The sequence below is a fragment of the Dunckerocampus dactyliophorus genome, chromosome 5, assembly GCF_027744805.1.
Source record: "Dunckerocampus dactyliophorus isolate RoL2022-P2 chromosome 5, RoL_Ddac_1.1, whole genome shotgun sequence".
NCBI classification, from domain to species: domain Eukaryota; kingdom Metazoa; phylum Chordata; class Actinopteri; order Syngnathiformes; family Syngnathidae; genus Dunckerocampus; species Dunckerocampus dactyliophorus.
In genome coordinates, this window is record NC_072823.1 from 3,549,848 (window position 1) to 3,562,280 (window position 12,433).

General features: G+C 43.4%; 1 protein-coding gene across 10 annotated transcripts in view; it reads left to right on the forward strand.

Annotated features, from left to right (window-relative positions):
• LOC129181084 (cyclic nucleotide-gated cation channel beta-3-like) overlaps window positions 1-12,433 on the forward strand; it is a 41,855-nt gene that overhangs the window by 17,070 nt on the left and 12,352 nt on the right. For 6 of the 10 annotated variants that reach the window (XR_008570360.1, XM_054775772.1, XM_054775771.1 and 3 more), the window contains exons 17-32: window positions 231-298; window positions 417-625; window positions 712-739; window positions 4,581-4,740; window positions 5,210-5,224; window positions 7,206-7,238; window positions 7,398-7,496; window positions 7,588-7,742; window positions 8,321-8,533; window positions 8,690-8,898; window positions 8,977-9,027; window positions 9,965-10,051; window positions 11,328-11,392; window positions 11,749-11,871; window positions 12,036-12,177; window positions 12,252-12,411. Coding sequence is in view for 9 of the 10 variants with exons in the window: in XM_054775772.1 (XP_054631747.1) it covers window positions 231-298; window positions 417-625; window positions 712-739; window positions 4,581-4,740; window positions 5,210-5,224; window positions 7,206-7,238; window positions 7,398-7,496; window positions 7,588-7,742; window positions 8,321-8,533; window positions 8,690-8,898; window positions 8,977-9,027; window positions 9,965-10,051; window positions 11,328-11,392; window positions 11,749-11,871; window positions 12,036-12,177; window positions 12,252-12,411 (1,817 nt within the window). In the remaining variant the exon portion in view is untranslated. The remainder of the gene's footprint in view (window positions 1-230; window positions 299-416; window positions 626-711; window positions 740-4,580; window positions 4,741-5,209; window positions 5,225-7,205; window positions 7,239-7,397; window positions 7,497-7,587; window positions 7,743-8,320; window positions 8,534-8,689; window positions 8,899-8,976; window positions 9,028-9,964; window positions 10,052-11,327; window positions 11,393-11,748; window positions 11,872-12,035; window positions 12,178-12,251; window positions 12,412-12,433) is intronic. The other 4 variants (XM_054775770.1, XM_054775777.1, XM_054775775.1 and 1 more) reach the window with 3 other exon arrangements.

Here is a 12,433-nt window from a genome sequence, read left to right on the forward strand (position 1 = left end):
TAGGTAAATAGATTTTCAGACGTGTGCTATCCATTAGCTTGAGTTACATTTTCAGTTCATCTGGAGCTGTTAATACATACAAATATATATAGTTATATAGTTAATATATATAGTTGCAAATGTTGATTAATCATGATTAATTCATTTGAAAACCATGATTAACCTGATTTAAAAATGTAATCATTTGAGAGCCCTAAATGCACTCATGTTGTGTCCTGTCCTGCATACAGAACAGAAGAAAGTCGTTTTGTGGAGGAGCAGGCAAACAAATCTGAGGAACACACCGTCATTGAAGAAGGTATAGAACAACTGAGCACCTTTACCTCCTCACATGACGATAAGAAAAATACAAGGAGGTCCCATTATTATTCAAATGTGCTTCCTAACATTTCTATTTTTGTAATCCAAATTGACAGACAAACAAGAGCCCGAAGAGGAGCCCGAACCACCAGCAATATCCCCTTCCCCTCCACCGCTGAGACCTGAACCAGCAAAGGCTGCTGAGCCCCACCCTGAACGGCAAGCAGAGGACAAGACCCAGGAAGTGGTTTCCAAACCGGAGCCTGTGACCCAGCAGCCACAGAAGGCTGAGCAAGACAGTCAAGGTGCCAAGACTGGTGAAAAGGTACTGGATGTACATACGTTGAACACCTTTGTATTTTCTTTCACTTATTGGTATAAAAAGTGATTTGTACCTGTTGCGTTTTGCAGGAGGAGGCGAGTGGGGACGAGTGTGGGGGTAAGTTGCTTACTATGGTTTATAATAACATTCTTCTGTTAGTATTCAGTGTTTCCCATATATGTATTTAGGGCATTTAGTGCTACCTGTTCGCCCTCACTAGGTTGTACCTCGGTTTTTGTTATAATTAGTTCCAAAAGGTCACATGAAAACCAAAACATACAAAAAGCAAAGAAATTTTTCCCATAGGAAACACACTCCTCCCTCGCCACATAGCTTTTCAAATTTTCCGGCTTCGTTCTATCTTGCTTCTCAAACATATTAATTAATAAGTCATGCTGTTTTGTGGTTGAATATGGCTATTATTAGTCCCAAATATCTGCATATTGCAGCATATTTTTTGACTAAATTGACTAAAGCATAAAAATGGCTAAATGGCTAAATGAACCAATATACAATTACAAAGAAGCCTCATTAAAATTGTGAATGTGTTATTCTACATGGGTCATGAGGTGTCAGTAATCGTTTGGTGACACAAGCACCGGATCACTGGAACAATAGGCTTTTATTGCAGGCTCAATAAGAATACCAATACCAATACCAATAATCATCATAATAATAACAACGTAGGCTACTGTTGTGGCCATAATCCACTCTAAAAGTCAACTCTGAACCCCCAATGTCACTTCCTGTCCACACGTGCAGAAGACATTTATTGAAACACACATGAGCATGAGTGTTATTTATGTCTCAAGTGGCTTATTTTCTCTGATTAAATCTCCTATATTGGGTAATATGCGTGTCAAGATGACTATATGGATGTTATTTCATGTCTTGAGGGCTCTAATAATGTTAACAACTGTATTTGTGATCGCAAACAGGTTTTCTATGCCATAACTATGAAAATATTCGGGAAGCAGAATGATACAGTTGAGAGAAAACCAACTAGTATGTGTGATATTCTCATTTGAGTGTAGTTTGAGGAGTTGGAGTGCAACGGATGCCAGCCGGTGTGGCTGCGCAAGAGTACGTTGGTCAAACCTCACTCCCACGGCCTTTAGAGCTACACTGAATGCTGGGTCAACCATCCAGGCTTTTGGCCCAACGGTCAGCGCTCTCATTTCCCATTCCGAAGGTCTTGTGTTCGAGCCCCGGCGCGGGCAGTGCGAAGCAGACGAGAAATGTTATCGTGTGCGTTATCTTTAAAGTCAACGCACACTGACCTGGAGCCCAGGAAACATCAAGAATGTTTTTTTAATTGCTTAAGGCACACGTATGCATGGAATGAAAGTCAATAATGTTGTGTTCTGTTGATAAATACGGTATAAAAACATTCTTATGCCATGCCAAAAAGCTTTACCCCGTCCACACACAAACGCTGAGTCAGACTTTTTGGAAAATCTCCACTCTGGCTGGAGTTTTGCAAATTAGACAAATTAGACAATGATGTAACCCCCCCCCCCCCCCCCCCCCCCAACTCAATGCCACAGATAGATTCCAGTCCTATGGGAAACACTGGTATTCTATATGTGCCAACATGTGCAGTGTTCCGGTGGGTCCAGCATTACTGATGAAAGTACATATGTGCTATCCACTTGTCTCCTCTGTAGCGCCAGTAAGCTGCGATGCTATTAAGAGCTGCCTGATGCGCATCCCTCTCACCTCAGAGTGCCTGGGCAATATCAACGCTTTCTTCAAAGAGAACGGCATCTCCCGTCCCAAGATCCCCCCCATGCCTAAACTACCCGCCCAGCTGTCTGACATTACCAATTATTTACCCTCTCTGCCTCCCGAGGTGCGCCAGGAGCTCTCTCAGATCCGACTCACGCAGGTCCCTAGAAACATCGCCCAGACTCTGAGCGAGCTCTTGCCCGCAGCGTCCAACGCCACCTCCTCAGTCGGTCCCACTCTGACCACCTTCTCCCGGAGCTTGTCAAACATTCCTCAGAAGCTCTCCCAGTTTCCCAACAGGACACAGGAGTACTTTGTCAACATCAGGAACCGCCTCAACAGCCTTATGCCTCAAGATGCCTAAAAAACGACAACAACAGCAACAACAGCAAAAACAGGACTTGGAACTCAACCCTTTTGCCAGACAAGGCGCTCTCCCTCCCCACCTCCATCAGCTCCGCTCCCGCTCCCCATCTCCGTCCTCGCCCAACGGCAGCACCCTTGAATTGCCAAATGTCCCCTCATACCCTCGCCTGCCACCCATTGTCAGCCCCCCTTCTAGGCAGCTCAACTTGCTGCCCCGCCAGCTTTCAGGCCTGTCTAACCCTGCCTTCTTCATCGAAGATGACTTGCTCATTTCACCACTAAGACGCACAGGTGACTCAGTCCACGTACAGCCTTAACTCACTTAGAAATTGTCTGTGCATGCTTAGAGATGACATCGCAGCATATCATAGCAACCATGGAAACGTGTGTTAGTATAGGGATGACATTAGCACTTTTCTGGCACTGCAGTGACGTCATTGCTGTTTTGGCTAGTACTCCTTACACCAATGTCAACCACTACACAATAATATAAATATAGTCGTAACTACTCAAGGGACAATAACTTCCATTAGTCCACATTTTTATTACGATCCCCATTATAATTTAATGTGCTCTTGCTATGCTCATAATGTTTTATGGAAATCAGTGCTGCTTAGTAAACGTACAGCGGTAACAGCATTCATTTTATTAATAAACCTTTTATAAAGACAAGAGTGGAATTTAGGGGCCGCAGCAGGAGTTTGGGAAGATCTGGGTTCGAATCTCCGTTGGGCATCTCTGTGTGGTGTTTGCATGTTCTCCCCGTGCGTGTGTGGGTTTTCTCCGGTACTCCGGGTACTCCGGTTTCCGCCCACATTCCAAAAACATGCATGTTAGGTTAATTGGGAACTCTAAATTGTCCATAGGTATGAATGTGAGAGTGAATGCTTGTTTGTCTATATGTGCCCTGTGATTGGCTGGCGACCAGTCCAGGGTGTACCCCGCCTCTCGCCCTGGGATAGGCTCCAGCATACCCGTGACCCTAGTGAGGATAAGCGGCATAGAAGATGGATGGATGGAAGAGTGGAATTTTATGATTATATAGTGACAAATCATGAAAATAAAAAATGTAACATACAGTGTTCCCTTGAACCTTTCGCGGCATTGTTTTCTTTTTTTTTTATTACAGCATATGAACGCTGTTACAGGCCGAGCCTAGTCCTTTAAGAAGAATTGCATTGTGTGCAAAGTTGAGTGTCTCTCTTCCCTCGCCCGTCTGTCTGCATCGGCCATTGTTTTCTGCGTCCTGATTGGCTGTAGACCATTGACAATCAATCTCCTTCGTGCCGCCCTGTGTGTCTCCTGTGTCATCGCCAGCTTGCTTACAAGCTATGTTCGGTTCGAAGGACTGCATATGTTTTAACAAGGACACAAAAATGCGACAGTACAGTGGAACGACGCCAGGACGAACAGGCACAGTCACAGAAGGAAAAATAGGCATGAGTCACTTAATAATTCCTTGTGTCCTACCTGTAGGTTGATCATTAAAATTCAAAGGAACCTCTTTGAGAGAAATGTGATGAAATGTTAATGCCTGTCTGAGAAAAGTGTATAAAGTGTATGGTGAGGGGTTTTACAGCCTTAAAACATATAAAATCATTGTAAAAAAATTAAAGTTGGCTACTTCACGGATTTTACTTATTTCGGGCTATTTTGGGAATCTATCCCCTGCGATAAACGAGGGAACACAGTATACCAATAATTGTCTCTGGAGGACCAGAGACAATTATTCGTCTCCATTGCTTGTTGTGGTGGCTTCATTCACTTCGCCGAGCTCTGCTAGTGGCCCGCTTTGCTGCGTGCATCCTTCTCCATCCTTTTTCTCCTCTTTGAACACAACATGTGTTTCTATAAACCTCCACAGATAGCTCTAGACTCAGCCTCCATCCAGCCGTCAATGTTGAGGACGTCGACTCGGACCGGGAGAAATCCGGGGAGGGAAAAGGGGAGGAGCTCCTCACACCCCAGGACCCCAAACTAACGACTCTGACTGTCCCTGTGACCCCCACTGGAGGTCGGCAGAGGTGAGTGTTAGCTTACGTGTGTTAAATATGGTTGAACCCACAGTTTATATCGACGCCATCAGTGGTTGTGGACATGACCGAAATGAAACATAGCCATTGTGTGTACAGTTACTTGTGACTTTGAACCTATGGCAGTTTTGTTGACATTTCCTCCATTTGTGACTTGATGAACTGGTCGCCATAGGCGGGTTGTCGACATAAGCGAGACTGTAAACAGTTTCCGCTGTAACATATTTCCTCATATAGTGGCTGGTCTTTTATTCTATTACTTAATTTAATACTATTACAAAATCTATGTACGTATGCGTTCATTGTTTTCCTGTAAATATACAATAATACTGGGCCACTAATTGAGGAAATATGGTATTACAAACATAAAATATATTTGCAAATATTTTGTTTACTCTTGATATAAATGACAATGAGTGTGTTAAATGTGTGTGTCTCTCTCTTCATGTTGCATCTACAGCAAAGGAGATAAAGAGTAAGGAAGTTGCATGGGCTGTTTAAGTTGTAGCTGTGTTGCAGTTTCCTGCAGTGACATTTGCTGTACAGACCCATAAATGCTTACAGCTTTAATCCAGTTCAGTCCAAAATCAGCTTTTAAGCAACGGAGCTGGAATGTCATCAATCAAACAGCACCGATTGCAAATTCATTGCTTCACATTTGACTTCCTTTCTGTGTGAAGTTGTCTCTAGTGCCCTCCACTGTCCGTCCCCTTGTAAAAGCAGTGTCAGCGCCTTTTCCGTAAACATTTCCAGGAACTTTTATTACCAGGAATTTATTTCAAGTGATTCTTGGTAATCTGTGTGGTTTTCACCGCCCCCTCAAAGTTTCTGAAAGTGTATTCAAATCAGGCCCCTCATGCCTGGGATTGTGAAAGACCCACCTTGCTACCAGGTACTTTTCCTGGGAAAGTTTGGGATCGGGGGAAAGTTTTTTTTACCTGGGTATTTTCAGTGGAAACTTTTCAAAATCCCAGGTAAGTTCCTGCAGTGGAAAAGGGGCTATTTTGTTTTTGTGTCCTGCAAAAGCCACCCTGTATTTGTACATACTGTAGAGAAAGTTTAAAATACCCGCACAGTAGATCCCTGCTATTCATGGGGGTTACGTTCTTGGACCACCAGCGAATGGCTAAAACACGAGCAACTGAGAGGCTCACAAAAATGTTTATTCTTGGTACACAGCTCGCTTCCCATCCTCCTCCAAACGATCTTGCTAGCTTGACATTGACGTTCTCCTCCGATTTCGGATCAACATTTGCAATAAAAGTGACTGTTGCAATGATTAGATTAGATTCTCTTTTCAATATGCCTCATACACTTACGCATTTTCAAGTATAAAATGTATAGGTACTCACCACTAATGAATAGAGATGTCAGACAAGATTTGTCATTCTTGTCTCGTGGGGCACTAGACCTGGGATGATAATAAATAAATAAATGAATTAATTAATCACACCGGCTTCATTATATTGCCATGTGCATGTGTGTGTGTGTCTTCCTCGTCTCCCGCCTCCAAACAGGCAGGAAGAGGAATTCGTTCTGTGCATTGGTTTCAGCACCTTGGCACGTTTGTCCCATAGAACAACGGCATGAACATAGTGAGCCCTTTTGTCAGTCATGCAGTCTCTTTCTCTCTGTGCGCGGAGGCCGGGCGCTTGGCATACACACAGAGTGCAGAAGAGCGTCACGTAGTATAAATTAAATGAGTAGATTGCAGCATATTGTCATACATTCTTGTATTGTACTTTTTTTAAAAGCCCTATCTCGTCCTTGTAGACCCAATCTCATGTGTCGTCTTCTCTCGTGAAGTGATCGATGAACAGATGGAATCGGAGTTGTATGTAAGTTTCACGTTTGCATCTCACTTTGGTGCGTTCGAGGACGGCCAAACAAAGTGTGAAAAAACATTCTTAGTGAAGCATAAAGACAAACGGTGGCACACGTATGCTGTGCATTTGACTTGTGTTATCACTTATTTATAAATCGTTACCAACTCAGGGTAATTTTCTGTCCTATTTTCAGAGAGAAAAAAAATTATAATAAAAAAATATATTTTTTGAACAAAAATCAGCGGGGGCCATGAATGTGTGGGGATCCACTGCCATAGCATCCCAAACTTATTAAAGACAATGTGACACTCTGAAAGCAAACCAACACACAAGGTCTTTGCAGAGCACAGTTTGTTGCTACAGTATTTGTTGTTAAGTTGACTGTTGCATGTTCTTCGTGCTGTGTTATTGTTGTTGTTGTGCACTGTGATTGTGACTGCGCTGTGAAGGTCATATTGTGCTTGCAGTGGAAGTAAATAAACAAATGCATCGCAGTCTTGCAGCCTCGTTGCATCAATGTGTCACCTACATGTGCACCTTTCTCTTTTTCTCTCTTTTGGACATGCTCACTATGACACACACTCACTCCTCTTTTTTTAAACCTTGGCTCCAACCGTGCACAACAAGTAGTGGAGGGACTCGTAGGACTGTCTGGACAACAACGTAAGACTTAACGAACGAACACCCCCTCCATTCATCGTGTCATCTGTTCATTAAGCCTCTTGTTGGACATGCCAACCGTCTGTGCAACCCTGCGAGAGCATCCACGTGTCCATCCATCACATATGTCATACCGTGACACAACTAATCTCACTTTAACAGTAGGAGGCGGCAGTCTCAAAGTGAAGATGACGATGAGGAGGCAAGCATCCCTGTTAGAGCCTGGCCCAGTCAGTCTAGCCTCCACAGCACAGATGACCCGTGAGTATTGTGCAGTCTCACACTCACACGCACACACACACACACACAGAACAGGGTGCTCCACATGATAACCCTTGTGTTGATTTTGCAGCTTGCGAGAACGTCCTTCATCGTCAGCCAGTCAGACGAGTGCGGTGGTCAGTGATCGTCTTCAGGAGCTGGTGCGCATGTTCAAAGAGAGGACGGAGAAGGCAAAGGAAAAACTCGTAGATCCTGACAGCTCGGATGAGGACAGCGTCATCCCCTGTGAGTGACACTCTTGGTCTCTAAGCCGCTTGGTCTCTAAGCCACTTTATTGAGCCAAGCCACTAAAATATCACAAAAAGTATCAATACTGACTTATTCTGTTGTATTGATGGCAACAGGTGAATTCACAGGTTAATAATGCACATTCTGCCATCTAGTGGAAGAGGATTGAATTGCTTTGCCTGTCACTACAGTATGCTTCGCAAACAAAGTGATGATATATTAGGTTACGCTTGTAAAATTATGACTTTTTGTTGTTAGATTATAACTATATTTTAACTTTATTCTCGTAAAATTACCACTGATTTTTCTTTTTTTCATTTTCATGTTAAGTTATATTTTTAGAATGTGCCACGGGCCACTAAAAAACAGCTGGTTTAAATCCACAACTCTCCTTTTTGCTTGGACTTTCCAGTTTTTCTGTATTGATCAACCCAACGAGTGCTGTCAACCAAATCCTTTTCATGCTGACAAAGAGAGTGCAGATAAACTGAGCTCAGTGTAAAACGTAAATATCTTTCACCATATTGTAAACATTCAGCATAATTGTTCATACAACCTCCCCCATCACCTTTCAGCAGCCCGTCCTCAAGCCTCAGCGCTGCAACCCACCCCCGCCCGTGCCTCTGAGCTGCTGGACAAGGACGACGAGGAGGAACTCCCTGGTCCATCAGGAGGAAGAGGAGTGAGCGAGGCGGAGGAGGAGAAGTCTAGCCCAAAGGTGAAATCCCATCGATGGATACCAGCCTGTGTGCACTACCGCTTCCCTGCCAGCATCGACCCTTTCACCAGTGAGAACGCTCCCTCCCCTTCCCTCGCTTTCACCTGAAATGCACAATTAGCATGCTTGGCCTTAGCACAAGTTCCAACTCAGATCAAATGTCATTGCTGGGTCTAATTGTCCCTATTATCTCTCAACTTCACTCCCTCCACGCTCTTTTCCCCAGATCTGATGTACGTGTTGTGGATGTTCTTGGTGTCTTTGGCGTGGAACTGGAACGTGTGGTTTATCCCAGTCCGCTGGGCCTTCCCCTACCAGACTCCAGACAATATTTACTACTGGCTACTGACCGACTACCTCTGTGACCTCATTTACATCCTGGACATCACCGTCTTCCAACCGCGCCTGCAGTTTGTCCGTGGTGGGGACATAATTGTGAGTGCTATCCCGTGGTGATACGCCTTTTTTATGCCTTGACATGCAAATAATTTATAAGATGTCTTTTCTTTGCAGTATGACGAAAAAGAAATGAGAAAGAATTACATGAAAACTAAACGTTTCAAGGTGAGTTATTAGACGTTTAGTTGCTATTTAGTTGCTATTGCTGTTTAGTTGCTATTTTCATGTTTTTCTATAACGGGGTGGCCAAAGTTTTTCTGCCGAGGGCCGCATGCAGAATGACTGAAGGATGCGGGGGCCGTTTTGGTATTATTTACTTTTAGTTATGGTTATGGTTTAGTTTATTTCGTACATGTTTACACTTGAACAATTCAACAGGTCCGAAAAGCAGTAGGAAAAAGCAGATCTTGTTTAATCCTACCCCTGCTCCATGTTTCAGCAATTACTAACCATTTCTTCACTTCCTGTGTTTAAAATGCATCACTTTAAAATTTAAAAGGATCGAAAGTGCAGTAGTAATTTGTAGATAGCTTGTTCAATCTATAAGAATGAATAAAAAAATAATACAGTAAGTAGGGTCACCTTACGGCTTGTTGGCCTTGTGGCGGCAACCCATGGATGCGCGAGATGAGACCCCATTGCAGGTAAAATGTTTATTTTTACTGACATCATTCATTAACAATCATTAACAACAATCCGAAAACCTAACCTGAACTAAACAGGAACATAACTAAAATTAGCAGCATGTGCGAGAGAACAGAAAAGCAGATGCAAACCCCAGTAAATGCTGAAGGTCACATCCCGATGAAGCCATCAGGACCACATCGTCCGCAAATAGCAGAGATGAGATCCTAAGGCCCCCGAGGTGGACACCCTTGACGCCTTGGCTGCACCTAGAAATTCTGTCCATGAAAATTATGAACTAAATCGGTGACAAAGTGCAGCCTTGGCAGAGGCTAACATTCACCGGAAACAGGCTCGACTTACTGTAATTATTATCATTATTCATATTTTAGTTTGATTTTATTTTCTGGTTGACTATTGCATCATTCAAACAGCAACCCATCACGCCATCACTGAAGTATTTTCATCTGTTTTTCAGTTCGATGTGGCCAGTCTTGTTCCACTGGAACTCTTCTATTTCAAAACTGGCATCAACCCTCTTCTACGCTTGCCGAGGTTACTAAAGGTGAGCATTATCATAACACAACAACCAAGAAAACGTTTGGGCAACATCAAATTAAAAGCACGAGATGAATACAGACCCACCATTCACCAGTATGAGCATGGAGTTTGTTTTCAGAGAAGGATGATAACGTCGCTGTTTGATGTGTGTACTAACAGGCAGTGTGCTAATGAATCAACGAGAGGTTGTGCACCGAACAAATATGCACATTAGCACTCAACAACGTCATCAAAATCTTACTTTTATGCATTCCAAGATAGTATCAGCATTTGGGACCAAATATGAGGTGAAAGAAAAACGAGGAAAATACAGTATAGTAGTGGTGGAGCCTGAAATTTTTCATTGGGGTGGCCAAGGTGAGACCATTATTCACATTGGGGTGGCAATAAGTTGATAACGGAATTGTCTAGATGGCCAGTGACCACCATCATGGCGGCCAAACCCACGCAGGGCCGACCGGCACGCCTATTTTAACTCTAGACTCCTTGATTTACGTGCCCACTCATGCTGCTACAGAGAGCTTCCAAAATTAACAGATTTATGTGCTGAATCGCACTTCAGAATTTAAGTCAAAGTCAACATAGTGAGAAAGCTGGGGATGGCCACCCCCACGGAGAGCGACAGCCACCCCGTAGCTCCGCCACTGATAGTCTATCTGTGCGGCGTGGGAGAAAGTTAGCAAAATGGGATGAGTTGCTGCTCTCCAAAACACAATGAAACCAAACAACGTAAACATGCGAAAACTGTGGGATTTGTCAAACTGTGTATTGTTTTTTCAATAAAATAATGGCCCATATTTCTAAAATTGATATGCATTTACATCAAATTTGATGTCGTATTTTTTAGCATTGTGCCATTGTCATTGTCAACGTTTCCTGGTGCCCCAATGGTTGGGTACCCCAGCCGTAAAGCATGCTGGAAAGATGCCCAGCATACCATGCGGGTTATACATACAGTATGTATAAAACAGTACTGTTTTGCATGTGCATTTATGGATAAGAGTTTAATTTGATCCCAGCACAGTCTGGTGTTATTTTAAAGGTGTTATTTTTGGTTGCACCGTGAGTGAGCGAGGCGTTTGGTTTGATGACCTCCTGTTGGCTTGTGTTTGAGTGACAAAATAGACATTTTTATGGGTGTCGCCATTAACCGGGATCTACGGTTTTACCAAGATGAATGGCATCACATCACATGGCACCCACAGTGACATCAGTATCACTTATGTACTTTGCATCAGGACAATTCAAAAGCATACATTTCTGTGTCAATGCTTCAACAGATCAACTCATTTTTTGAATTCAACGAGCGCTTGGAGGCCATCTTGACCAAAGCCTACGTCTACAGGTAAGCTGTCAAGGAAACAAGGGAAAAAAATAACAAACCGAAATTTCCACAAACCTTAAGAAATTGAAATATTCCTTAAAGCTGCATAAACAACACTGACTTCAGGAAATCCAGTCAGACCTTTTTGTGCTTTTTGATGTTAACTGTGATAAAGAAGACCAATGTAATAATGATGACCATAGATTGATGGATGACTATAAATTGGACTTACTGTTGACACAAGCATGCAGTCAATATGTTTCTGTACTGGCTGCTCAGTCAACAGTACGCTTTCAATGATAATACGAGAAAAGGAATATCCCACGGTTGTCCCCATAACAGTAACATGCTATTAAATGTCTTACGCTGTTCTTCAGGGTGATCCGTACAACCACATATCTTCTCTACTGCCTCCACTGTAACGCCTGTCTCTACTACTGGGGCTCCGCCTACAACGGACTGGGCTCCACTAAATGGGTGTACGACGGCAAAGGCAACAGGTCGGTGCAACTAACAAAGCCACGTGTTTTGTATGGCAATGTAGGCCGTGGAAATGCGGTTTTGAACAGATGGCTGTGCGGTGGTGGCTTTTGACTTGTGGTTGGCAGTTCAGTGTTGAGGTCAAAGTAAGCAGTGCTTCCTGTCTGTCCTTTTCTCACCCCAGTTACATTCGCTGTTACTACTTTGCCGTGAAGACTCTCATCACCATTGGGGGGTTGCCAGATCCCACCACCCTGTTTGAAATTGTCTTCCAACTCATCAACTACTTTGTGGGAGTCTTTGCCTTTTCTATCATGATTGGTCAAGTAAGTTTGAAGAAAGACTAGTGCTGATAATGAAGTAGTAACACAAAGATACATCATGAATGCATTTTTCTCAGATGCGTGACGTTGTCGGTGCAGCCACAGCTAGTCAGACGTACTACCGCACCTGTATGGACAACACCATTAAATACATGTCTTCTTATCGCATCCCCAAAGATGTCCAAAACCGAGTCAAAACCTGGTACAACTACACCTGGCAATCACAAGGCATGCTGGGTAAGCGGTTAACAAATTCTAC